The following is a 27,854-nucleotide window of genomic DNA, read 5'->3' on the forward strand; positions in this document are numbered from 1 at the left end:
AATCAATATATACAGTATAAATATATATATATATATGTATATATATACAGTACAGACCAAAAGTTTGGACACACCTTCTCATTTAAAGATTTTTCTGTATTTTCATGACTATTAAAATTGTACATTCACACCGAAGGCATCAAAACTATGAATTAACACATGTGGAATTATATACTTAATGAAAAAGTGTGAAACAACTGAAAATATGTCTTATATTCTAGGTTCTTCAAATTAGCCACCTTTTGCTTTGATGACTGCTTTGCACACTCTTGGCATTCTCTTGATGAGCTTCAAGAGGTAGTCACCGGAAATGGTCTTCACTTCACAGGTGTGCCCTGTCAGGTTTAATAAGTGGGATTTCTTGCCTTATAAATGGGGTTGGGACCATCAGTTGTGTTGTGGAGAAGTCAGGTGGATACACAGCTGATAGTCCTACTGAATAGACTGTTAGAATTTGTATTATGGCAAGAAAAAATCTAAGTAAAGAAAAACGAGTGGCCATTATTACTTTAAGAAATGAAGGTCAGTCAGTCCGAAAAATTGGGCAAACTTTGAAAGTGTCCCCAAGTGCAGTTGTAAAAACCATCAAGCGCTACAAAGAAACTTCCTCACATGAGGACCGCCCCAGGAAAGGAAGACCAAGAGTCACCTCTGCTTCTGAGGATAAGTTTATCCAAGTCACCAACCTCAGAAATTGCAGGTTAACAGCAGCTCAGATTAGAGACCAGGTCAATGCCACACAGAGTTCTAGCAGCAGACACATCTCTTCAACAACTGTTAAGAGGAGACTTTGTGCAGCAGGCCTTCATGGTAAAATAGCTGCTAGGAAACCACTGCTAAGGACAGGCAACAAGCAGAAGAGACTTGTTTGGGCTAAAGAACACAAGGAATGGACATTAGACCAGTGGAAATCTGTGCTTGGGTCTGATGAGTCCAAATTTGAGATCTTTGGTTCCAACCACCGTGTCTTTGTGCGACGCAGAAAAGGTGAACGGATGGACTCTACATGCCTGGTTCCCACCGTAAAGCATGGAGGAGGAGGTGTGATGGTGTGGGGGTGTTTTGCTGGTGACACTGTTGGGGATTTATTCAAAATTGAAGGCATACTGAACCAGCATGGCTGCCGCAGCATCTTGCAGCGCCATGCTATTCAATCCGGTTTGAATAGTTGGACCATCATTTATTTTTCAACAGGACAATGACCCCAAACACACCTCCAGGCTGTGTAAGGCTATTTGACCAAGAAGGAGAGTGCTGGGGTGCTACGCCAGATGACCTGGCCTCCACAGTCACCAGACCAGAACCCAATCGAGGTGGTTTGGGGTGAGGCAAAAGGGCCAACAAGTGCTAAGCATCTCTGGGAACTCCTTCAAGATTGTTGGAAGACCATTTCCGGTGACTACCTCTTGAAGCTCATCAAGAGAATGCCAAGAGTGTGCAAAGCAGTCATCAAAGCAAAAGTTGGCTACTTTGAAGAACCTAGAATATAAGACATATTTTCAGTTGTTTCACACTTTTTCATTAAGTATATAATTCCACATGTGTTAATTCATAGTTTTGATGCCTTCAGTGTGAATGTACAATTTTAATAGTCATGAAAATACAGAAAAATCTTTAAATGAGAAGGTGTGTCCAAACTTTTGGTCTGTACTGTGTATATATATATATATATATATATATATATATATATATATACATATATGTATATATACAAGTTGTGCTCAAAAGTTTACATACCCCAGCAGAATTTTTCCTTTCTTGGCCTTGTTTCAGAGAATATAAATAATACCAAAAAATCTTTTTCTCCACTCATGGTTATTGGTTGGGTGAAGTCATTTATTGTCAAACTGCTGTGTTTTCTCTTTATAAATCTTAATTTCAACCAAAAACATCCAAATGAACCTGATCAAAAGTTCACATACCCTGGTGATTTGGGCCTGATAACATACACAGAATTTGACACAAATGGGTTTGAATGGCTACTAAAGGTAACATCCTCACCTGTGACCTGTTTGCTTGTAATCAGTGTGTGTGTATAAAAGCTGAGTGAGTTTCTGGGATCTCTTGCATCTTTCATCCAGCCACTGACGTTTCTGGATTGTGAGTCATTGAGAAAGCAAAAGAATTGTCAATGGATCTACGGGAAAAGGTAGTTGAACAGTATAACACAGGAAAGGGATACAAAAAAATATCCACCTGATGAAGGCTCTATGAGCAGAAACGCGTTGTGTGATCCTTTTTACAGACTCCCTTCTCCCTTCCCTTTTTTGTATATCCATGTCTCTTATGTGTATTCACAGTTTTATCATTTTTTAATAAACCTACAAATATTAATCCCTTGTGAAATATCCTCCATGTGATTGCACCACATTTGCAAGATTCAACAATTTTTTAGTTACTCTTTCATCCACGGGAGCGCCTCCAAAATCCCTTTGTCTCAAAAAAATATCCAAGGAATTGATAATGCCAGTCAGCAGCGTTCAAACTGTGATTAACAAATGGAAAATTAAGGGCTCTGTAAAAACCAAACCACGGTCAGGTAGACCAACAAAGATTTCGGCCACAACTGCCAGGAAAATTGTTTGGGATGCAAAGAAAAACCCACAAATAACATCAGCTAAAATTCAGGATTCTCTGAAAACTAGCGGTGTGGCTGTTTCAAGATGGCACTTGAGGAAAAATGGGTTGCATGGTCGAGTCGCCAGAAGAAAACCATTACTGCGCAAATGCGACAAAGTATATCACCTACAATATGCCAAACAGCACAGAGACAAGCCTCAAAACTTCTGGAACGAGGTAATTTGGAGTGATGAGACCAAAATGTAACTTTTTGGCCACAACCATAAACGTCACATTTGGAGAGAGGTCAAAAAGGCCTATGATGAAAGGAACACCATTCCTCCAGTAAAGCACGGAGGTGGATCACTGATGTTTTGGGGATGTGTGAGCTACAAAGGCACAGGAAAGTTGGTAAAAGTTGAAGTTGACAACGATCCAAAACACAAGGCCAAGTCGACCTGTCATTGGCTACAGCAGAACAAAGTGAAGGTTCTGGAGTGGTCATCTCAGTCTCCTGACCTCAATATCATTGAGCCACTCTGGGGAGATCTCAAGCGAGCAGTTCATGCCCAGAAATTTACAGGAACTGGAGGCTTTTTGCCCTGAAGAATGGGCAGCTTTGCCATCTGAAAAAATAAAGAACCTCATCCACAACTACCACAAAAGACTTCAAGCTGTCATTGATGTTAGAGGGGGCAAGACACCGTATTAAGAACTGGGGTGTGTGAACTTTTGATCAGGGTCATTTGGATGTTTTTGGTTGACATTAAGATTTAAAAAGAGAAAACACAGTAGTTTGACAATAAATGGCTTCACTCAACCAACAACCATGAGTGGAGAAAAAGTTTTTTTGTTATCATTCATATTCTCTGAAACAAGGCCAAGAAAGCAAAAATTCTACCGGGGTATGTAAAATTTTGAGCACAACTTGTATATATAAGAGAGGTCTATCCTCTAGTTGATACATATGAAATATTTTGCTGTCCAAATGCAATAAACATGCAATGAGTGTTTCATTGTCTATACAGATATAAATATATAGCTGAAAACAGATTGAACAACAACCTCACATTTTTATGAATGACTATGTTTCAAGCGCTAAAAATAATTATCCTGAGAGATTCTGCTCTCGGCCATGTAAGAAATAGGAGTTGGAAAATATTTTTAAGGGAGGCACACACAAATCCACATTGCTGCCAGACTCAGCTATTGATCCATGTGGCCATTTTGAAATTCTGTAAGGCCAAAATCAATGGCATAATCTAAAGTTTCCCAGCACAATGCCGCAATCTATACCTTTATACAACGACATATGACTGTAAATACTTAGCAGCAGTGGCTAAAATAGATTACCAAGGACTATGACCATGTCTGAATCAATATAGTCTTAAAACATAGCTAATAATAAGATCCAGCCTAAAAAATAGTTCACTCAACAACCGGTGAAAGGATAGACTCTTGTTATCAATTAGTAGATTTCACATCCCGGTTTTGAGGCAATTTCCAGTGGTAATGCCCATATTTTACCGATGTCACCCTTTCCTTTCTGGAAATTTTGTGAAGGACTCCAAATTCTCATGATATACAGTATGATTATTGTTACTCGTATTGCATAAGCAAATCTCGGCAGCATTGCTAAATCATATTTTCTATTTTTCTCTGCAGACTGGTAATCTTCTTACATCACTAATCTCAGAATATAGCCAGCAAAAAAATAAAAGTAATGGTGCATTTAGACGTACTTATTTTGGCCCGCCAATGCACCTTAACTAGTGCCAATCAACTATATACCAACTTGTTTGGTGCTTAGTTACCGATCTGTTTACACAGGCTGATGAACAAGGATGATCACAGAACGATTGCTAATTATAACTTTTGTGCTGATTTGTGCCTTCTCTATTTTCTTTTTGGCCACTGGGCACCGGCACGCCTTTGTTGCTGATGATGCATGACAGTCCTTCTTTTTCCCTTGGACTTTTGGTGATGTTTGATCTGGGAACTATGGGCTTAATTTTGGTTTGGTTTTGATCACTCCTTCTGGATGGAGCAGTCAGCTATTTATGCTCCTGAAGCTCTGACTTCCACTGCTTATCTTATATGTCTGTTCTGTTCTCCTGTTGTGTTGTCCTGATTTATCTCGTTCTCTGACCTAAGCTTGTATTTAGATCACTTGCTTGCTTTCTGTTTCCTTCCCTGATATGACCTATTAGTATCTACCCCACGTGATGACCCTTCTTCCTGCTAGCTTGCTCCACCGGGCAGTAGCTGACTTTGTGGCCCAGCCTCAGCCTAGATTTCTGTATAGGGGTTAAATATTGAAGGCCAGGGCAACCCCTGGAATATGGTAAATGGAATGGAATGGCTTGTGCTAAGCCTGTCTGTGGATGCTCTATTATCATCTGCCAGATTTCCATGAACAGTGCTGTCATGATAGTCTTAGCCTCTCACCTAGCCAAATCAGATCTCATACTTTTCACTGACGAGGGGTAATACCCTAAACACTGTGTTTGAAAATTGAGATTCTTGTTTGACTTTTATCCTAAGTCATAAGGCTCGTTAAAGGGTGCATATTGACTTGTATGACTGCTACTTCCAATAGATGGTACTAGAGTTCAAGTCCTCTTCCTTTCTGAAAAGACAATTTGCATATTCAGAGGAAGGCAAAATTCCCATGACGCAGACACTAGTTTTAATAGGCGCCATGTAATTCTGCATTTCTCCAGTGGTGGCACTGCAGTGGGATCCAACAGTTGTTTCAACTAATCAGTGAAAGGTCCCAGCAGCAAAAAGTATACTTAAACTTTTTTTTTTACTTGTTTATATGATTTTTATTTTGTTCACCCAGCACATAATCACATACAGGATTTTACTATGATAACGGAAAGATGACAGGATTATGTGTAGTAGCATATTCTTTATATTTATATTTTATGAAAATCATGTCTATATGTGTGTAACTGTACATTATTATGTGTTGGTAAGCTTACAGAGGCCATGTTGTACGAAAAGAAATTCATGCAAAATCTGAGATGGAAAGTTTCGTTATCAAGTTCCAAGCATGTATGTATGGATTTTTGTTCCCATTATACAAACTACAGGTTTTTTCATGAAAAAAGAATATTCTGCGTTTATCATCATTTATGTGTAATACATTCCAGGGGCCAGAGGATACTTGGTGAGAAAAGAAATGAGAGACAAAAAAGAGAACGATGCAGCCACTGCGATCCAGTCTCACTATCGTGGCTTCAAGGGAAGAAAGAGCTTTCAGAGAAAAAAGTAAGAAATTAGGTTATTGCAAAAAGTTTTATTTACTTTTTATTATAAAATATGTAGCAATAATATTCATTTTTTTTCTATTGTCTCTAATTCTGAGATACATCAATTTACATAAATTCCCCAAAAAAGTCAAAGATAGTTCTTCCTGTAAACCCTACATCAACATAAAAAACAGCATAAAGGAGAACATGTACAGATGAGCGGATCGATTTGCGGGACTTCCTTCCAGCATCCATATCAGTAGTATCTGGCAGCTAGACAAGAGACCCGTGAATCTCTTACCTTCCGGCGTTCCCTGCTCGGCATTTGATTTGTCAGGGCTGGCACGACATCATCTGTGTGACGTGACACGCAGATAATGTAGCGCCAACCCTGGCTGATCAAAAGCCACGTCGGGGACGTCGGAAGGTAAGACATGGGCGGGTATCTTGTCCAGCCGCCAGGTACCCCTGACCTGGACAGTGGACTGAAGTCTCTCAAACAGATTCGCTCATCTCTATGAACACGATGTGGTAGGACGACTCGCTCAGCCGCTTCCGGAAGTAGACTCAGGAACCCGGGTTTTCTTTGCAGGCTTTATTATACAGCATAAAGTCCTGCAACTCCAGCAAAATAAACACAGCCTTACTGGCAAAACAACAAAACAAATGATAAACGATAGCACAGTCCATAGCAATGTGTGGTTTGCCCACACACAAGTTGTAGTCCCAGCTTTCAGCTCCTCTCTGAGCTGTGGCCTTCCAGTCTGGAGTCTTTGCCACTCCAACCTCAACAACAGAAAAATCAATGGTGACTGAGCATTTAAACCTTGCTCAGCCACACCCTGAGGGGAAGTAGGGGAATGGCCTCCCACCCTCTGCCATTCCCATAAAACCACACCCTTTAAGTGAGTTAACCCCCAGCATACAGTGGGTACGGAAAGTATTCAGACCCCTTTAAATGTTTTCACTTTTTGTTTCATTGAAGCCATTTGGTAAATTCTAAAAAGTTCATTTTTTTCTCATTAAAGTACACTCTGCACCCCATCTTGACTGAGAAAAAAAACTGAAATGTAGAAATTTTTGCAAATTTATTAAAAAAGAAAAACTGAAATATCACATGGTCATAAGCATTCAGACCCTTTGCTCAGTATTGAGTAGAAGCACCCTTTTGAGCTAGTACAGCCATGAGTCTTCTTGGAAATGATGCAACAAGTTTTTTATACCTGGATTTGGGGATCCTCTGCCATTCCTCTTTGCAAATCCTCTCCAGTTCCGTCAGGTTGGATGGTGAACATTGGTGGACAGCCATTTTCCGGTCTCTCCAGAGATGCTCAATTGGGTTTAGGTCAGGGCTCTGGCTGGGCCAGTCAAGAATTGTCACAGAGTTGTTCTGAAGCCACTCCTTTGTTATTTTAGCTGGGTGCTTAGGGTCATTGTCTTGTTGGAAGGTGAAACTGCGGCCAAGTCTGAGGTCCAGAGCACTCTGGAAGAGGTTTTCATCCAGGATATCTCTGTACTTAGCCGCATTCATATTTCCTTCAAATGCAACCAGTCGTCTGGTCCCTGCAGCTGAAAAACACCTCCATAGCATGATGCTGCCACCACCATGTTTCACTGTTGGGATAGTATTGGGCAGGTGATGAGCAGTGCCTGGTTTTTTCCACACATACCGCTTAGAATTATCACCAAAAAGTTCTATCTTTGTCTCATCAGACCAGAGAATCTTATTTCTCATAGTCTGGGAGTCCTTCATGTGTTTTTGAGCAAACTCTATGCGGGCTTTCATATGTCTCGCACTGAGGAGAGGCTTCCGTCGGGCCACTCTGCCATAAAGGCCTGACTGATGGAGGGCTGCAGTGATAGTTGACTTTTTGGAACTTTCTCCCATCGTCCTACTGCATCTCTGGAGCTCAGCCACAGTGATCTTGGGGTTCTTCTTTACCTCTCTTACCATGGCTCTTCTCACAAGATTGCTCAGTTTGGCTGGACGGCCAGGTCTAGGAAGACTTCTGGTGGACCAAAACTTCTTCCATTTAAGGATTATGGAGGCCACTGTGCTCTTAGAAACCTTGAGTAATGCAGAAATTCTTTAGTAACCTTGGCCAGATCTGTGCCTTGCCACAATTCTGTCTCTGAGCTCCTTGGGCAGTTCCTTTGAGCTCATGATTCTCATTCGGTCTACATGCACTGTGAGCTGTGAAGTCTTATATAGACAGGTGTGTGCCTTTCCAAATCAAGTCCTATCAGTTTAATTAAACACAGCTGGACTCCAATGAAGGAGTAGAACCATATCAAGGAGGATCACAAGGAAATGGACAGCAAGTGACTTAGCAAAGGGTCTGAATACTTATGACCATGTGATATTTCAGTTTTTCTTTTTTAATAAATTTGCAAAAATTTCTATATTTCTGCTTTTTTTCATTCAAGATGGGGTGCAGAGTGCACTTTAATGAGAAAAAATGAACTTTTTAGAATTTACCAAATGGCTGCAATGAAACAAAGAGTGAAAAATTTAAAGGGGTCTGAACACTTTCCGTACCCACTGTATAACATGCTGGCAGAAAGTTTATAGGCTTCAGTTCACACAGACTAGCAACCTGTGTGACACATACATGCCCTCGTACATCATACCAGTGATTCTGTCACAACGACTAGCTGAATAAAGACCATATCCAAAAAGTTGCCAATTTCCCCACATTAGGGGAAAAAATAATTCTGGACTCCTATATGCTAAAAAAGAGGAAATCCTCAGATTAATGACCCATCTCCAGCATTGAAAAAACCTGAGAGTCTGAACTGAAACGTAAATTGATGTGCATGCAAAATGTAAATGCATGTTCACATAAGGCCACTAGACAGAGAAAAACCAAAGACAAGCAAAATACCCAAATATCTGGAAGTAAATGGGTAAATCGCACAGTGCAAAAATAATGATAAATAATAAAGGGTATTTAGTTAACATAATTTTGATTAAAATAATGTAAAAGCTATCCCATCACATCACGGTAACCATTATGGGACAGTCCTAACTCTAATATTAAAACCTTACCATTTGTCAAGTGACATACATATGGATAAGGGCAGAGAGACTGAACCCTTAGTAGAAGCATGGACCTGAGAGGCAGAATGAACCTTTCAGCTCAGACAAAGGGCGGACACACCCTTTATATGCACTAAAGCACACTAAAGTGCAAAGAAAAAACCTCCAGCATTGTAGCACTTGTAACTTGCAACATGATACTGTATATGTTACACGCACGCTGCTAGGTTCAGATAGGGCGAGACGGGTTTCATGAATTCTTTGGAATCCTGGGGGAACCATTACTCAGGGCGACGATTGGCTGCAGCTTCTCTCAGGCACACGATAGATTCAATTGCTGACCAGACAAATCTGACAAGAGTCTTTTTCAACAGTTTAACAGTGGAGTTTAATCTGAAGCACGGCCAGTGAAATTCAGGGATATTACAGCAACAATCTTCATTACAGTACAGTCTGAGTTTCTTGCACAACCGGCTCCAGTAACAATACAGTAGTTTCTTCACAAGGGACAGTATTACAGTCCCTTCAGTAGCATAATTCAGCATAGATTAGATCTCTTAGCAGCACACGTCTATGCATACACAACCACAGGTTTTTCCTTCACAAGGACACAATAGTACACCGCATTCTTTATCCTGCATTGAGATAGAGTGGGGGAGGATTTGATGAGGGATATGACCCCTGTGTCACAATTCCTTCCAGTCCTTATCTTCCTGCCCGATAATGTGCTGCACTCTTAGTTCAGAGAATTTATCTGACCTGTGTTTAGTTTCTCCCCTGATCTGAATGCTGTTCAGTAGCCTTCTGTGAGATACAGATAACACACTACCTTTCTCTTCAGCTTCAGCCAGACTACAATAACAAGTTCCCCACAATCCCCCTGGGGCTCTGCTAAAACACTCCGTGTCTCCTGTGACTGTGTTAACCTCTCCAGTTGCTGGATGCTTCTGAAGCACAACACTTCCTGTCTCTTGTGTTATTTGTAATAGTTGCTGGATGCTTTTGAAGCAACAGCACTACTTCTGCATGTCACATATAGTTCAATTATACCCCCATCACAAACCATCCCGGTTACATAGTCTCACTGCCCTTAAAGTAACAAATCCCTGTCTGGTGTAGAATCAATCTCTCCTATAGATGTAGAAGTTGCCCCTTGGAATGTTTATAAACCTAGGAGTGAAACAAACATTCTTTTGCCAGCATTACTCTTATACACAAGTACCCAGAACTGTCCCCAATATTTCAAGTGAAGTCTTATTAGTAATTTGAAAGTTTCATCTCAATCTCTGCCCACCCAAGCTGATTGACAGCTCCTCATTGTCCCTTGTTCTTAGTGCTTCCACACTGCTCAGTACAGCCTGCAGCTGTCAGTCAAGGCAGTGTGGGCGGAAACGGAATATCCTTTGACTAATGAGCTCTCTCATTATAGCTAAGGCTCATTAGAGAGTCAATATTGACTTTTAGGATTGTTACTTCCTATAGGTGGCACTAGAGTTCTAGCCCTCTTCCTCTCTGAGGAGGCAATTTGCATATTTCGCAGAGGAGAATTGCGGCTTAAAAGTCTCCTCATCTTGACATGCTTAACGTATCACTCTCCGCAAGGAGAGATGTTACCCCTTGGATCCCGGTCAGACTACTCTCACCCAGCCACACCAGATTTCACACTTTGCACTGATGAGGGGCAGTACCTCAAAACACAGTGTCTGCAAATTGAGATTCTGGCTTTTATCCTAAGTCATGTGACAAGGCTCGTTAGGGAGTCGATATTGACTTTTAGGATTGCTACTACCTATAGGTGGCAATAGAGTTCTAGTCCTCTTCCTCTCTGAAGAGAAAATTTGCATAGCTGGGCTTAAAAAATGTTCATTTTAAAAGCAGGATTAGATAGCCATTCTGTCATGCATTTTAAAAATAAGTATATCAGCCTCATTAGGTCTGAGAGACCTATTTAATAATGTATGCAATTTGCATTGTGAAATCTGGTGACATATTTGCTTCAAAAGAGTAGTCCATGGATATGGGACAACTTAGTAATCTCTAATGATCTTACTGATGGGACCCACAATGATCCAGAGAATGGGGCTTTAAAATGCCCTGTTTGAATGGCGGAACATGCGCTCCACCTGCTCAATTCATTGTCTCTGGGACTGCTAGAGTTACGTGAGTACAGCACCCAGATAACTATCTCTGGCAGTCCCAGAAACATTCACAATAAATGGAATGCAGGGACACATCCATCGCTCTTGTTCTTGGAAATCGTAGGGGTTCAATGAACCCTCAGCGATTAGCAGGTTAACATTATTCTTTGGACAAGTGATAATTTGCTAAGTTGGGAATCCCTCTTCTAAGTAGTTATCTGATTTAGACAACCCATTTTCCAGACCCTAATTTGAGTTCCTGAATTTATAGAGCAGAGAGGCCCCCATTAAGGACAAAGTGAAGAGGGGCTTGATTTTGCTCCGGAGGACTGGGTACATCTTCTGTGTAATTTTAATATTTCTCACTTGCTGTGGGGTCTCTTAGCCGATAAAGTGATCTATATTCTGTGGGGAACCATAAGTATGACACTCAGTAATCTAATTTTCACGAAGCGCTCCTTCTAATTTGAAAGGACTTGTTTTACTAGATACTGTATCTAAAGGGGCTGTCTGGCTCTGGGGTACAAGTCTGTAGTCACACTATGTTTCATAGTTTTTTAAGGTTGAAGGTAGAGTTAAGTCCATCAAGTTCAGTTCATCCTATAGCCTGATATGTTTATCCAGAGGAAGGGAAAATCCCCCATGGGGCAGACACTAATAGCTCCATATTAGGGGAAAAATTCCTTCCCGACCCCACATATGGCAATCAGACTAGTTCTCTGGGTCAACGTCCCATCACAGAAACTAGTGCCCATAACCTGTAATATTCTAATTTTCAAGAAAGGCAGACTGCAGACTTGTGAATCCTCACAGAGTGCACACTGGATACAGCAGGTGCGTGACCACAAGTTTGTGATTTTCTTCCATGAGGTCACATGCTGACTAGACATGTTCAGTCTCCCTTGAGCAAGTCCGGACACGTCTAGTCGGAATGTGGCTGAGAGTATACATATCACATACTTGCCGTCACATGACCGCCATTCCCAGTGCCAGCACTGGAGAATCCTTATAATGTGCACGCTGATCCATAAGTCTACAGTGACATAGAGTGACTATAGACTTGTAGCCCAAAGCTGGACATCTCCTTTAAATAGTTTGTGTCAGTATAACAGCTATACATTAATAACATATGGACATTACATACAGGAGACCCCTAGTCTGGCTGATCTATACCTTACATGAGTGACCATTCATCTCCATGGCCAGCTTGTAATACTACGCTTCCTAAAGAGAACCTGTCATCAGAGTCAGACATGATAAACTAAAGATATTGACAAAAACATCTATTGGTGATTAAAGAATACCCAGACTGAATATTTCTACCTTTAAGGTACAGTACCTATTAAATCAGCAGAACAGAAACTTTATGCCAATATCTTTAGTTTATCATGCCTGATCCTGATGACAGGTTCTCTTTAATTGTGTACACTTTCCCCAAACATTGGATCACTGAAGGTAGGAGAGGATGGATCCATTGCGATCAACCTGCTTCTTTTTAAAAGAAGGTTGAGCTCTAATTAAAATAAATACTTCCCATATTTACTCATTATTGGAATTCTGTTTTACAAGGGAATCAATGAAGAGAAAACAATGTCTAAATACTAGTGAAGTGACAAAGACGGATGAACCAGCAGAAGTTAACAATCCCAACGATGATAAAAATGAAGAAGAAGCAGCCATTGTAATACAAAGTCATTACCGTGGACATCAACAAAGAAAGCAATTGAAAGAAGAACGTCAAAAACTACAAAATGAAGATAATTCTTTGCAGCCTGACAATCAAAATAAAGATGCTATGGAAATAGAAGAAAAAGAACAAAGTGAAATTGACAAAGATGATGACGAGGAGAGTAAAGCTGCCACAGTCATCCAAAGCAACTACCGTGGTCACAGGGAACGGAAGAAACTCAAAGACGAGAGACAGAAAGATGTGAAAACTGAATCTCTGCCTAACACCGAACAAGACTCAAACTGTTCTTCAGAAGAGAAAATCGAAAACCATGACCATCCACTTGCTGGTGGAAAAACTTCTCAGACTGATGTAAATTCCAATATAGAAAGCAATGGACATGTCGAAAATAATGACGAAGAAGAGAAAGCAGCTGTTGTCATACAAAGTAATTACCGTGGTTTAAGAGAGAGAGAAAGATTGAAGAAAGAAGGGAAAATTTCAAATAAAAATAACTTGGAGCCAAATGGCACAAATAATGGAACAACCAACGTATTAAAAGAAATGGAAGATCTGGCATTCTTCACAGAACAGGTGAGAAGCAAACTTGTAAAGTGCTACAAAGTTTACTCAAGAATATGTCATTGGTAGAGAAAATATAATTTACAGACGTGTCCTTTCTTACTTTCCACTTGGCTTGACACATTCTGAATTCAGTGGCCTCAGATGACCAACTTTGGAAGAAGCATGATTTTGTGATGCTCTGTTAAGAGATGGTTATGCTATATGTGTCTGTAGTTGGCAAGTCAGTAGTTTTTATGTTAGTTGCAGCCTCTCAAGAATTTTGCTAGCATGTTGCAATAATGTATTGAATTTATCTTGTGGGAAATTCCTGAAAAGGGTGAAAGTGTACCCATTGTAGGGGCTCACTCTCTTGGCAACCCGCTTGGGACACAAAGCCACAGGGTTTTTATATCATACAAGGAATAGTGTTAATTTTCACTGGTTGCACAGTCCCGAAAACAAAACCATAAAAAATAATCTCTAGCCTTGTGCAGGCACTTACTAAAAAATTTACACCCTTGCTACACAGAGACAGCTGAGCTAGTCCCAGTTCAGTCACACAAAACAGCTATTATCTATAACAACCAGTGATACTTGCAGTTTGGTGCACACGGCCTGTGCAGTCTCTTCACAGAGAATTTCTGGCTTGTCTGTCTCTTTAGCTCCAACACAAATCCACTCTGGTCAGCTTTCCCCAAGTTGACTGACTGAGGTGAACACCTAGCCTGGTTCTAGTCATAGCTATCCAGGTGCACCTAATCAAGACCAGTAGTGATAACATTTAACGCTAGCCATCGGTCTCTCCTACAACTTCTACAAAGAATAAAAAAAATAGGGCACTTCTCTGCCTGGGATGCCTGTAAGGAGCAAACAGAGAGTCACGTGGGACCCCGGCATTAAAGTTTATGGCATCCAACAACTCTAGCCATGATACACTTGGCTTGAGTAGACTGACCCTAGGGTACATTTAATACAAATTGAAAACTTAGAATCTAAAGGACCGGCATACCGGCTCTCAACTTGTGGCTCCAGCACAGACCACTCTAGTGGTCTCTACCAGGAATGTCCTGTTCTTCAGTCACCTGATCACTGAGGCAACTGATTGGCTGGACTATATATGCATCAGATGATGTTCTGTTCCAGCTAATCACATCTCTCAGTGGTCAAGCGAATGGAAACCCATTATGTTATTGTAGCGCCCCGAGGGTTCGGTTGCTACAGGGGTATTGCACCTCACCCAGAGGTGTGATGTTCCACTCCCAGGTAAGGATGGAGTGTGGACCAGGGCTCAGTTAGCTGCATGCACACACACACACTCACCCCATTTCCGGGGGACAGCTCGACGGTGCTCCCAGCTGCGGGCACAACTGACCATGTCCCTGGCTGGAGTGGGGAGGGGGGAGAGAACCCAGTGGTGTAGGAGCAGAGAGAGGCAGTTTCTGGAGCATAGGAAGGAGCTCATTGGGTGCAGGTCACCTGAGCTCAGGCACAGAGAAGCAGATAAAAGGTGGGAGCCATCTTAAAAAGTAGAGAAGTTCAGTCAGAGCAGAAGGGAGAGAGAGCTGACAGGGAGCAGCGGCTCAGGCTGAGCTCAGCTCCACGAGGCAGGCCTAGAGAGAAGGCCAGGGCCAGAAAAGAGAAGAGACAGAGGAGTGGAAGGGCTCCAGAAACAAGAAGGCAGAAGGGACCCTAAGAGTACAGAACGGCCAGCAACCGTTGCATACCCCATTATACTGGGTGGAAGGGTCAGGCTGTGGAAAGGTACCGGATCCCTAAGTTGGTGGAGGCGAATCTACCCTCAGCCAAGAACCGGAGGTTGTGACCATTTATTGGTGCGAGCCCCCGCTAAACCTGCTAGGAAGGCACCATATAGGATAGCGGGAAGTGAAGGCCAACGCTTACCCGACATGGTCCGCGGTAGCCGGACAGAAGTCAGGACACTGGTGGAGCACGAGAGGCCAGAGAAAGGACAGAAGGGGGTCCTGTGCCATACTCCTGAATTGCCTGGGGGTTGACCGAGCTCCTCACCTGGTGGACGCAGCATGGCTCGGGCAGTCCTTGCTGACAGAAGTGACATGGATAACAACTGTGAGTAAAAGAACCTGGACTGCAACACTGACTCTGTGTGATTTCTGCTGCGTCTGCACCATCACCCCCAGCATCCACCTACACTGCCCTGAGGCTACACTCGTCCCGTGGGGAGTTATCCTACCCCTGTGCTGCACAGTAACACCAGCCTCAGCGGTCAGCCTCGCAGCGGCGGTTATCTCTGACCGCAATCCACGGGTGGAGTAGTCGGACATTCACAAATCTATAAATAGACTGCCACAACATTGGTCTGACCACCCTGAGCCATGGGACCGGGTTGCCACTACTACCCCCATCAGCACCGTACACCAGAAGGCCCGGCTCCAGGTACCCCACGGCCCAGGGGGCGAGTCATTATCTCTTCCTGTCCTGAAGGAGACGACCAAAGAGTCCGTCCATAGGTTCTTGGGTCAGTGATTACACTTTTCTTTTTTATTTTATAACATTAAATGCCTTTGGAAAGTGTTTTTTGTAAGTCTGAAAAGCCCTTTAACACTATAGTAGACACATCAACAAGGCATTGTCTCTCTGGAGAGAAACCAGAGCATTCCTCATATAGTGTACCAGTATAAATTAATCTCTCTTATGAATAAATGGGATGATCTTAGTTGTTTTCACTATTTTGGTATATGTAAATCATACTATATCTTTCCAGATCACCAAATTGTCAGAAAACTATTTAATTTTGCAACAAAGGCTGAATGATATGATTATGTCTAATCAGCTGAATCCTGAGAGTACAGCATTGGTAATGAGAGAGAAGATAATGAATGATGTCGATACAAACAACACAGGTAAGGAATTTACCATTCATTCTTACTGATAAGTAAAGAACAAGGAGCTATAACACTGAACTCACATTAGTTTGGAAGAGAACTCTCAGGGATTATTCACATGTTTCGTTTTTGCGGTTGAAAAAATGCAGCTTTTTGCAATACAAGCAAATTGAATAAGATTTCTGAAACCTGAAACTTGTCTTTCATTGTCTATACATGTTTAGACACACCTTAGAGATATCCCAGAATTTACAACAGGATCTTATAATAAGAAATATTATATTCCATAAATGTTTTAAGCACAGTAACTGTCCGCTAGATAATCAGTCTATAACAATTAGAGATATGGTCATACATTGATATCAGTATGAAAGTACAGTAGATAGAAGTCTACTGGTGCTCTATTACAGATTTACAGCTTTGAAATTGTATTCAGTCATATTTTATATATTTATGGACGTTACTATAGGGCCTGTATGCTATGGGAGTCCGCTCATGGAGCAAATTGTTACATTTTGTGGGGAAAATATGTTGTAGACTGGTTGTATTCTTGCTTAAGGGGGTTGTCCGGCCTTAGGATACAAGTCTGCAGTCACTCTATGTGAGTGCGTGCTATATGGATTCTCCTATGCCAGCGCCAGGAGTAGGCGGTCATGTGATCACAAGTATGCGATTTGCATAATTCCAGTTACATTCCAACTAGACTCATCCTGCCTCACTCCATACAGTTGCAATACAATACACTTGCATTGAGTGAGGCCGGACACGTCTAGTCAGCATGTAACTGCATGTATGCACATCACAGATTATTTTTTTCATACAATGATAAGCACTGGTTATTGGATGTTGGCCAATACACTCTGACATATATATTCGTACATCTACCCATTTTCATTTAAAGGGGTTGTCTAGCCTTAAACTACAAGTCTGCAGCCACTCTAGTGTAGTCTGTGCATAGTGTTAATAATAGTTGGGAGGTACAGCTATCCATCAAGTGGTTGTTGCTAAAGGAAAATAAGCTGTGTCATAGTCCCTATACTTAGATTCAGTTGATTGATACCACTCGTGGACATTTTCACATATTTTTAGAACATATATCTAACCTCTGTGCTCCCTATGAATTACTTAATCTTTTTATCGTACAGATAAGATAATTGGAGGCATAAAATGCCAAATGAAAGTATTATGATCTTCTGAGTACAAATAATTATAAACTTGGTTGCCTGAAATTGATGCCAGGGACATCTCTATTACCTCTGTCATTTTCACTTGCTTTTAAAAGGGACTCCCGAGTAAGAGAGAGTTGTTCCAGTTGAATGGATTTATTGATTGGACGTGGTGTGAGTCTACACTGCAGTCCTTAAATCAAGGACAGAATCTGGACTCTATCGAGGGTTCTCTCCAAGGCGACTGCAGGCTATGTAGCCCGTTCCTACAGTGAGTCTACGGGTCTCTGAGGGGCTTATCCTCAGTTGCAGCCTACTCTAATATGCTAGTCATGGGTGTGCACTAGCTTTATCCAGACTTATCGAAGTAATTTACCTTCCAGCTCTTTGGGTCATGAGGGCCACAATGTCACTCCTTTTTGTAGATCTTGTCCTCCCTTTGCCAAAAATGTGCAATGGACACATCACAAAAAGTCTCACATTAATGTATGAATGTGCAATTAAAGCTCAAGCCCTAACAGAGGATACTGTCTTGTTAATGTCTACATAGAAATTCCAATTAAGTTGCAAAATTGCAGCAACGTCACAACTATATCTTGCAGAACACTGAAAGTGCTACAAATAATAACCTTCCAAACAAATTGGGTCCTAACACTGATGATGAGGAGGAGGATTGTTTCAAGATGTTCTTCCCATGCCTAAACAGTTACCAGACATGCATGGAAAACTCTATTGGAGAATAGGTCTTAGGCCACGTTTCCATCTTCAGTATTTAGTCAGTATTTGACATCAGTATTTGTAAGCCAAAACCAGGAGTGGGTGATTAATACAGAAGTGGTGACGTGTTTCTATTATACTTTTCCTCTGATTTTTCCACTCCTGGTTTTGGCTTATACATCTGATGCAATACTGACCAAATACTCAAGGTAGTAACGTGGCCCTATGGTCAGTTCCGAAGAATGATGTCTTCTCTGTCCACTGCTTACAATCACTGAGTCTCTCTTTTCTGTTCTGGTCAGATATCCTCTGTCTCATGTTCTCAGACCCGAGGACTGACTCATCTTGCGTGGGCTTTAACCAAGCCTGCAGCTGCCACAACACTTACAGCAGAGCTCCCTGACTGTATAGGTGGCTGCAGTCACACTCTCTTCTCTTCCTGTTGACTTCTTTTCTCATCTTCTCCTATGGAAGAACCATAGCACTGGACTAAGTGCCAAGACACTGCCTCTGCACAAACATCGGGCTCCTCCTACTTGCAGCTTGAAACAAAATAACCTTTATTGCTGGCAACCAGTGATGCCAGATGTGTATTGGAGCACTCCATATCTCATCGGAGCACTCCAAATCTCATTGGTCTCATTGGTCCACTGAACAGAAAACAAAAAGCGGAGAAACGGGTAGACACAAGTGGGAAAGACAAAAATCTAAAACAGGGTGGTTAGGCCATACTATCTTACCTGTGTTTCACATAATGTTTTATCCGTGTTTTTTACAGATAGAAAATGTACCCATTTAAGTCTATGTGCGTGTTCACCTGCTCTTTTTCATTTTGCAAACCACAAACAAAACAAAAACGGAGACCTGTTAAATTTTGATCCAATTTGCGGATCAAAATTGCCCTTTCAAGTCGATGGGTCAGTGAAAAAAACTGACTTCACATGGATACCATCTGTCCAGCATCTTAGCACTGTGTTATTGACTGCCTAATCGATAGGAGATGCTTTTTTTGCATACCATAAAACTGATATCATAGACCAAAAATAAGATCCAGCATACTGATGAGAAAAGTTTATTTTTTTCCTCATATGCAAAAAAACTGATGTGCGAATGAGCCTTAAGGAGGGGTGTAACGATCATGGTCATAGAGGGTTTGACCGTGAGTGGGCCCATGCGGGAGGGGGGACCGCCGACACCAGTGCCTATCTCAGCTGGATATGTGTTCTTGGACGCCCATTAAGCTCAAGTGTATTGCAGCCCAGAAACCCGCCGTCTCCTTGCAATGCAATACACACAGCCGGTAGCTGATGTCAGCTGAAGTCAACTGTAGGCTATAGAAGAGGACACCTTATGTCGTGGGAGTGGAAAAAGGAAAGAAGAATAGTTTATTTTTTTAATGTGTTAGAAAAGAGTAGCAAAATGGACATTATACCAGAAAAGGGGCCCCGGATGGGGAAAATTATACCAGGAAAGGGCTCAGGATGTGGAACATTATACCTGGAATGGGTCCAGGAAGGGGATCATTATACCAGGAAGGGGCCCATGATGGGAGACATTACACCAGGATGGGGGACATTGTTACGGAAAGGGGCCAGGATGGGGGACATTATTGCAATAAGGAGCCCAGAACAGGGGACATTACAATAGGAAGAGACACGGGATGGGGAACCTTATACCAGGAAGGGGCCCAGGATGTGGGACATTATTAGAGGATGGGGTCCAGGACAGGGGACATTATTACAGAAAGGTGCCAGGACGGGGGGCATTATTACAGAAAGGTGCCAGGACGGGGGGCATTATTACAGGAAGGTACTAGGATGGAGACAATATTACATGTAGGATGAACACATATGTCTTTAAAAGATCTTGTCATGCACAGTGTAGGAAAGACAAAGTGCAACACGAAGGGATGAGGGGAAGGGAGCCCAGACACTAAGGAAAGAGGGGGTGGAGACCTCCTAGGCTGATACCACCCTATCTTACCTACTGTCCCTATATTGGTTTCTCACCAATCGCCGATCAGGAACCTAAAACCCTGTATCTCCATAGAGCTAGGCCCTGGCTAGGGAAGGGGGGAGGGAAGCACCAGTCAGTCCCCACTAACAATTAAGGACAGCAAGGGGAAACAGACACAGGGGAAGTAACTTAGCTTGAGCCGAATTCAGAGAGATTACACACACGGGCTCTTAACACCAAAGAGGAAGTAAGCCGACTGCAACAGCTCCAAGCCTTCACAAGGGGTCCTGTGAATATCACCAGCACCTCTAGCAAGCAGGAAGTATTTAAACACTCAGGCCTGGGTCCTAGAGTGAGACAGATCTAAGACGGTGTCTGTAATGCCAAACAAAGAGCTCTCCTGCAACCAACTGCAGGGCAACTGTCTATCACATCTGATACACTCATAACAGATCTAGAACGCGACACGGGCCCATACATGCAGGTGGGGGCCCAGGTCCAAATTTTTCATTGGGGTCCATCAGACTCTACTTACGTCACTAGCCTTAAGGCGAACCCCCTGACATGCTTCCTTATGTTTGTCCTCTATATTATACACTTATAGCAGAGACATCGCTGTTACCTCAATCATGTAATTTTTGCTTTTCCTGGCTTGTTTTCCTTCCTGATGTGTTAAAACTTTCAGCTTCATCTGATATCCTTGAGCTTGTATTAGTATTATTGCATAGATTATATAGGGTATTATATCATCTAGAGCAGAGATTATAGTCCAAAAAATAAATGTGTTCTTCATGTATGCTTGTACGAGCTCATTCTTCTGTACAGTCATCATTCTGCGTTTTCTTCCACATAATTTAATGCAAAATACCCTGTACTATTTCCAATATATCACCTGCTCTGCTTCCAAAAACAAATTAACATTTTGAGAAAGCTTTCGCACAGTCTTCCTTACGATGCTCTACTTGTGCGCTGCTACCGTGTCAAGGGGCCATATCTAACGGTATTTACAGGTTCATTTGTTTTTTTTGTTACCTTCTGTCAGATTCCATTATTGGAAATGTTTTGAGGCAGAAATTTCTGTTACCTGACAATGTTTCAGCTGATGCAATGAATTATTTCTTTCCCTTTTACCATTTATATATCAAATTGGATAAAAAAAAGCAAATGATGTTATTTTGTAAGAAATGTGATATGTCCTCTCATCCGCTTTACAATACCGTTGTTTCGGCGTTTTTTTCTGGGAATACTAAACAAATATAATATCAACAAAGAGAAAGTAATAAAACATTTTTGGACAGAAGCCGAAATGGTGGAATACAGCCTAAACATGCTGCAATACACAATATAAACTTACTACAATACAAATATTACTAGAATAAAAATTATATAAATTTTTTTCAAAAACTTTGTGTACATTTTATACGTTTTTCTATGATCTTCCAATAATCCAAAATATTTAGCAGCTAGTTCCAATTGATGGCAGATTAAAAATTATAAGGCTGCGTGCCCACGATGCATTTTTCAAGCGTTTTTGCTGTGGAATTTCCGCAGCGGAAATGCTTTTAAAATGCTTGGTAATCTGTGCCCCATGGTCCCCAATGAAAATCCGCATGTTCGGTGCATATGCTGCGGAATTTTCTGCAGCGGATTTTCTGTGCGGAAAAATCCGCAGCATGTCCATTATTTGTGCGTTTCCGCATGCGTATTTGGCTACTCAATGCATTCGAAAAACGCAAGCCAAATCCGCATGTAAAAACGCTGCATAAACGCTTAAAAAACGCGTGTAAAATTCGCAAGCGTTTTTACTGCCAAGGACATGCAGAAACGCTGCGGAAATTTTCTGCTTCAATTCTGCATCGTGGGCACTACCCTAACATATTTTTGGCCTTTTGGGGAAATCTATTTAGTGGTTTTACTTCAACTTTCTACTTTAAAGGGGTTGTCCAGGACTTTAACATTGATGGCCTATCCTTAGGATAGGTCATCAATGTCTGATCAGTGATGGTGTGGCACCTGGCATTGCCACCAATCAGCTGTTCCCGGTGTCGGCGGTGACTGGAACAGTTATGGAGCTACACAGCACAGCTCCATTGACTGTATAGTGGCTGCAGCCGGGTACTGCACATCCGGCCCCTATTCAAATCAATAGGGGGTGGATGTGCAGTACCCGGCCGTGGCCACTATTCCATCAACAGAGCTGTGCTGTGCAGTTCCGTAACTGAACAGTTCTGGCCACCACCGGCAAAGAGAACAGCTGATCCACTGTGGTACCGGATGTTGCACACCCTCCGATCAGACATTGAGGACCTATCCTAAGGATAGGCCATCAATATTAAAGTCCTGGACAACCCATTTAAATCTATTAGGGTATCATAACATTATTTTTATAGGTGTGTCATAGCACTCCCGGTAGTGCTATAGCATTGTGGGGAGTGCCAGTGAGCCTCCATTGCTCGCCATGCTGCATTATTACGACACTAGGCAGGAAGGGGTTAAAAATAATTTCTCTGAATTGCTGCAACACAAGAGATTTATGATGTAGTCAGTTTGGCTCATTAGACCCACGGTCGGCCACAGAAAAATGATTGCGTGAAATTGGCCTAAGGGAGGAAAAGACACAAAGCAATGACCATAATAATCATAACCTTTCTTGCACACATTCTGTGCGGATATCGGTCATTGATAAGACAGGCATTCTTACAAGTTTTACGCAATAGATATTTATGGCACCCTTTCTTCAATAACAATTAGCAGCATTTTACTGGCTCTTTAAAAATTAAAAGATGATTACATCAAATCTTAGGTTAGGACTAGCGTTGAGCGAGTATGTTTCATTAACTCTTTCAGTGCGCACGCTCGGGTGCTCGCCGTGTATTTTGGTGTGCTTGGAATTTCTTTTACTGTTGCCGCTGCTGCAACAGCCGTGACACTTGTTGCCGCGGCGACAGTAAAAGAAATGTCGAGCACGCCAAAATACTGGGTGAGCACCCGAGCGTGTGTAAGGGAGAAGACCGGGGTGTAAGTACTTTTAGAACAAGGGATCCGGAACTGCCGGGGCCGTACCTCTGGTTGCAGGGGGAAGACAGACTGCGAGCACAGGAGTCAGGTGCCTGGGAAGCTGGGGGCGTTTCCAGAGTGAGAGCTGAGAGGTCAGGTGACCGGGAAACTGGTGGTGTGGCTAGACAGAGGGGGAGACAAGGACTTTTGCGCGGGAAAGCGGCAGGAGAGTCCCACTCAGGAGAGCAGTGTGAGAGGGTCCAGGCTCCCGACTCCAGTACTTGGAGCAAGATCCGAGTGCAGTGGACCGAAGGAGTCAAGCCGACTAGAGGGAGAAGAGACGCAGGTTCCGTGGAGCCGAGCACGTGAGGTGCCGTGTTATGGACTAGGGGCTCAGCGGATAAAACCGGAGACCGCCTGCTGCCGCCAGAAGATGGAGCATTGTTTGGGCAGGGAAGCCTGAAGAAAGCAACACCGGCATCAGCTGGCAACTGCCTTGTGGAGGATAAGAGTCAGCTAAGTGTAAAAACTGTCGATTTCAACCGGTTCGACTCTGCTACATCTAGTTAAACTGTGAACTGTCAGTTATAAACTTTTACCTGCTACTTCCCTTGTTCATCCCCATATTTTCCCGTTACTCCCAGCGTGGAGATTGACCCTGTTATCATAAACCTCGCCTGTTTATTAACCCTGTATTGGCTGCTCTGTGTTTCTGTGTCACTGCATCTAAAGTACCCATGTTACATTTGGATGCAGTCATTAGACACAGACACTGCAGAGCAGTCCATGCTGGGAGCCCCTAAATCTAGCTTGCCACTGGGGGCCATGCTCAGTAATCTCCCAAAGTTCACCGGGGACAATATGATGCTGTGGGACTGGATTGAGAGAGTTAGGAGTATGTTACATATGCATCCGATGACCCCAGCTATGCAAGCCGAAATAGCCTTACTTGCCCTGGACGGCGAGGCCCGACAATCTGTGATGTACCGCCCTCCCCATGACCGGAATACTGTAGAAAAAGTGGTGCGGATACTGGAGGAGATGCATGGGGATCCCACTAATGTAGGAGAGCTGAGGATACGGCTGTTTCACCAAGTGCAGCAGGAGGGGGAGACTGTGACACAGTATGTTAATGCCTTACAGAGGGTGCATGCCTATATCACTAGAAAAGACGGCATGGGGAATTTGGGAATGGGCCCCCCTGACGTGATCTTAAGGGACCAGTTTGTGGCAGGCCTCAGGGATGTGCAGCTGAAGCAGGCCTTGCGGGAGTGCCTGCGTGCCAACCCACGTATGACTTTTCTAGAAGTGGGGGCGGAGGCACGTGTAAGAGAGCAGGAGATGGGGGTGACGGCCCTGGCAGGGATGGTCCGGAGTAACGAGGTAACACCCCACCTGCAGCTGAACCGGAATGGGCTCGAGAGATGCGAAAGGAGATACAGGAGATGCGGGATGAATGGTCCAGTCTCAAGAAGACCCCTGCCTCGACACCAGAGATACCCAGATCGATTGCCCCAGTTATGGAAAGAATTGAATTCAGCCCCCCCCCTGCAGGAGAGTTCCGTAGAGAAGTGAGGCAGCCCTACACAGACAGAAACACAACCTGCTGGAAGTGTGGAGGCGCAGGACATTACTCCAGGGGCTGTGCTAGCCGAGGGCGGCCCCTGTCGCGGCAGCCGTTACACTAGCGGGCTCCATGTTTGGGGGACACAGCCCGGAGCCTGAGGAAGGGGAAAGAAAAAGAGGAAGTCCCAAGGACCTGGTTTCCACCAGCCCGAATGTCTGGGCCGAAATAAGCAGTCAGGCTGTTCACTGCCTGATTGATGCGGGATCCCAGGTGACTACGATGACAGAAGCCTACTTTCAACAGCGATTTCCAGAGATAGTGCGGTCTGAATGGGGACCAGTAATTGGACTCATGGCAGCTAATCAATTACCCACCCCGGTCGCAGGGGTGGTGTGGATGAAGATCTGAGTGTGTGGGAAAGATCTGGGAAAAAAAGGAGTCGTCCTGGTCGCAGGGGGAACCGGAAGTGGACCCCCGGTGACCCTCGGAATGAATGTGCTTAAAGAGATCGGGCAAATCCTGATTAGTGAGCCGAAGGAGATTCCTCTAGACCAGTGGGACCCACCAACAACTAATCCGAGCTGCCCAGGCTCAGGAGACGTCAAGTGAAGGGAAGATCCTGGGGAAAATAATAGTGCCAGCAGCTACGGTGATCACCTTACCGCCCGGACAAACTGTACTCACGTTATCCGCATGGGCCTGCACACCTCTTGAGGGGGTAGAAGTTCAGATAGAACCAACATCGATGGACAAAGTACCCCCCGGACTCTTGGTGGCTCGAACACGGGCCACCGTTCAGGGTGGCAATGTTATAGTGTGGTGTGTTAATCTGGGCGAAAATGATCTCACACTCCCTCCCAGGGTGGAAATAGCCCAGATTCTGAGAATGCCAGAGAAGTTGGTGCAACCTGATGTGGTACAGCTGTCCGCTGTACGAGGAGACCCCTGGACTCTGGCGGTCACCGTGCCGCCGGAATCCCACCGGGCTAGTGCGAAGGGGGGACGAAGAATCCTAGAACGAATGCGGGCTGAATTGACCGGACTTACACCTCGACAGGTGCAGCAGGTTGAGGAGGTACTGGAGCGGTACCAGGAAGTCTTTGCTCGCCATGAGGATGATTTTGGTTGCACCGAAGCCATTACCCACGAGATTCCCACGGGGAGCGCTGCCCCAGTGCGGGAGAGATACTGGCAGATACCTCCCCAGATGTATAAAGAGGTTAAGGAGATGCTAGCCCATATGTTACAGAATGGTGTGATACGGGAGAGTCAGAGTCCGTGGGCAGCCCCGATTGTCCTGGTCCGGAAGAAAGATGGGACCCAGTAGTTCTGTGTGGACTATAGACTACTGAATGCCTGTACTGTACGGGACTCTTACCCACTACCCCGAATCGAAGAGTCCCTGTCGGCCTTAGGGAAGGCAAGATACTTCTCTTCCTTGGATCTGGCCAGTGGGTACTGGCAGGTGCTCGTGGCCGAACATGACTGTGCGAAGACGGCGTTCATATTACCCATGGGACTGTTCGAATTCCATCGGATGCCCTTCGGCCTGACTAACGCCCCCGGGACGTCCCAGCGTCTGATGGAGAGGTGCCTGGGTGATTTGAACTTCGAGGCGACACTGATTTACCTTGACGACATAATTGTCTATGCCGCCACCTTCGAGGAGCACCTCCAGCGACTGGAGCAAGTAGTGAGTTGCCTAAAGGTGAAGCCCCAGAAGTGCCACTTGTTCCACAAACAGATCGAATATCTCGGTCATACTGTGTCCGGTGAAGGAGTCAGGCCCACCCAGGAAAAGATGGCTGCTGTACAGGCGTGGCCTACCCCTAAGACAGTGAAGAACGTTCGGGCCTTCCTGGGACTTGCTGGATACTACCGAAGATTTGTGAAGAACTTCACCCCCATAGCCAACCCATTGATGGAGCTACTTAAGGGAGTGTCGGCGGGCTCCAAAAATCAAGCGATTCGGTGGGGAAGCAGCCAGGAAGAGGCCTTCCGTGCCCTAAAAATGGCCCTGACCGAAGCCCCAATACTTGCCTATGCGGATTTCTCCCAACCATTCATACTCCACACTGATGGGAGCCTACATGGTCTAGGAGCCGTGTTATCCCAAGTACAGGAGGGGAAAGAGCTCATGATTGTGTACGCCAGCCGCTCCCTTCACGACTCTGAGAGGAACCCAGATAATTATAGCTCTTTCAAATTAGAGTTGCTGGCTCTGGTTTGGGCAATGACCGAGAAGTTTGCAGAGTATTTGTCCGGGTCCAAAGTACTGGTGAGAACAGATAACAACCCGCTGGCCCACCTGGAGAATGCAAAATTGGGGGCCCTGGAGCAGCGATGGGTGGCCTGCATGGCCAGGTACTGGTATAAGATCGCCTACCGGCCTAAGGCAGAGAATAATCACACCGACGCCCTCTCCAGAGTGACATATTAATGGCCTGATCATGACCGTGATGAAGATTTGGAGGCAGATAAGACCCCTAGCTTCCGAAGTTTCGTGAGACTGGTGGCTGCAGCACAGAGACAGATTGGAGAGACGTCGGAAGAACAAGTGCTACGGCGGCCAAGAGATGACTGGATCTGACTTTAACAGACTGACAGAGAAGTTGCTCAATTACGTCAATGGGTGACTTTGCGGCAAGTCCCCAGTCGAGAAGAGAGGAGTACCTTGTCCCCGGGAGCACTGAAAATGCTGGGACAATGAGAGAGACTGTGTTTGCGAGACAGGCTGCTGTACCGACGGGTGCTGCTACTGCGAGAGTTCGGGACCACCTGGCAAGTGGTGATCCCAAAGAAGTTGGTCGGAGTAGTGGCTAAGGAGGCTCATGAACGAGGGGCTCACTTCGGACCAGAGAAGACGTTTCAGTGGTTGCAGAGGCTGGTGTATCATCCCCGACTGCGAGCTACAATAGAAAACACTTGTCGAAGATGTCGTAGCTGTGAGCTGGTTAAGCCCCCGGAGCAACGGGTCCCCATACAAAACATTGTGACTTCTGCCCCCTAGGAGGTGCTGATGATTGACTATTTGACTGTTGGACCGGCGCATCTCGGTTATGAACATTGCCTGGTAATGACAGACCACTTCACAAACTTTGCGGTAGTGACCCCGACCAGAGACCAGACTGCCGAGTCAGCTGCGCAGGCCATCTGTCGAGACTTCATTCGGGTGTACGGCTGCCCAAAGAGGATCCATTCCGATCAAGGCGCCTGCTTCCAAGGCCGGGTGATGGAAGAGCTGCACCGGTTGTACAAGATTGAGAAGTCACGGACTACTCCTTACCACCCTCAAGGAATGTGGCCTGTGAACGCTTTAATCGGACACTGATCCAAATGCTCCGCACGTTGGAGGAAGAT

The 27,854-nt window shown here is 44.1% G+C and overlaps 1 protein-coding gene across 1 annotated transcript in view; it reads left to right on the forward strand.

The window, feature by feature from the left end:
- Window positions 1-27,854, forward strand: part of MYO3A (myosin IIIA) — a 308,489-nt gene that overhangs the window by 221,119 nt on the left and 59,516 nt on the right. The window contains exons 28-31 of the mRNA XM_073677531.1: window positions 5,542-5,619; window positions 5,718-5,835; window positions 12,564-13,257; window positions 15,971-16,109. Of these exons, the coding sequence (XP_073533632.1) occupies window positions 5,542-5,619; window positions 5,718-5,835; window positions 12,564-13,257; window positions 15,971-16,109 (1,029 nt within the window). The remainder of the gene's footprint in view (window positions 1-5,541; window positions 5,620-5,717; window positions 5,836-12,563; window positions 13,258-15,970; window positions 16,110-27,854) is intronic.

This window comes from Phyllobates terribilis, unplaced genomic scaffold (assembly GCF_046119375.1).
Source record: "Phyllobates terribilis strain yellow unplaced genomic scaffold, ASM4611937v1 Scaffold_4__5_contigs__length_816908805, whole genome shotgun sequence".
NCBI classification, from domain to species: Eukaryota; Metazoa; Chordata; class Amphibia; order Anura; family Dendrobatidae; genus Phyllobates; species Phyllobates terribilis.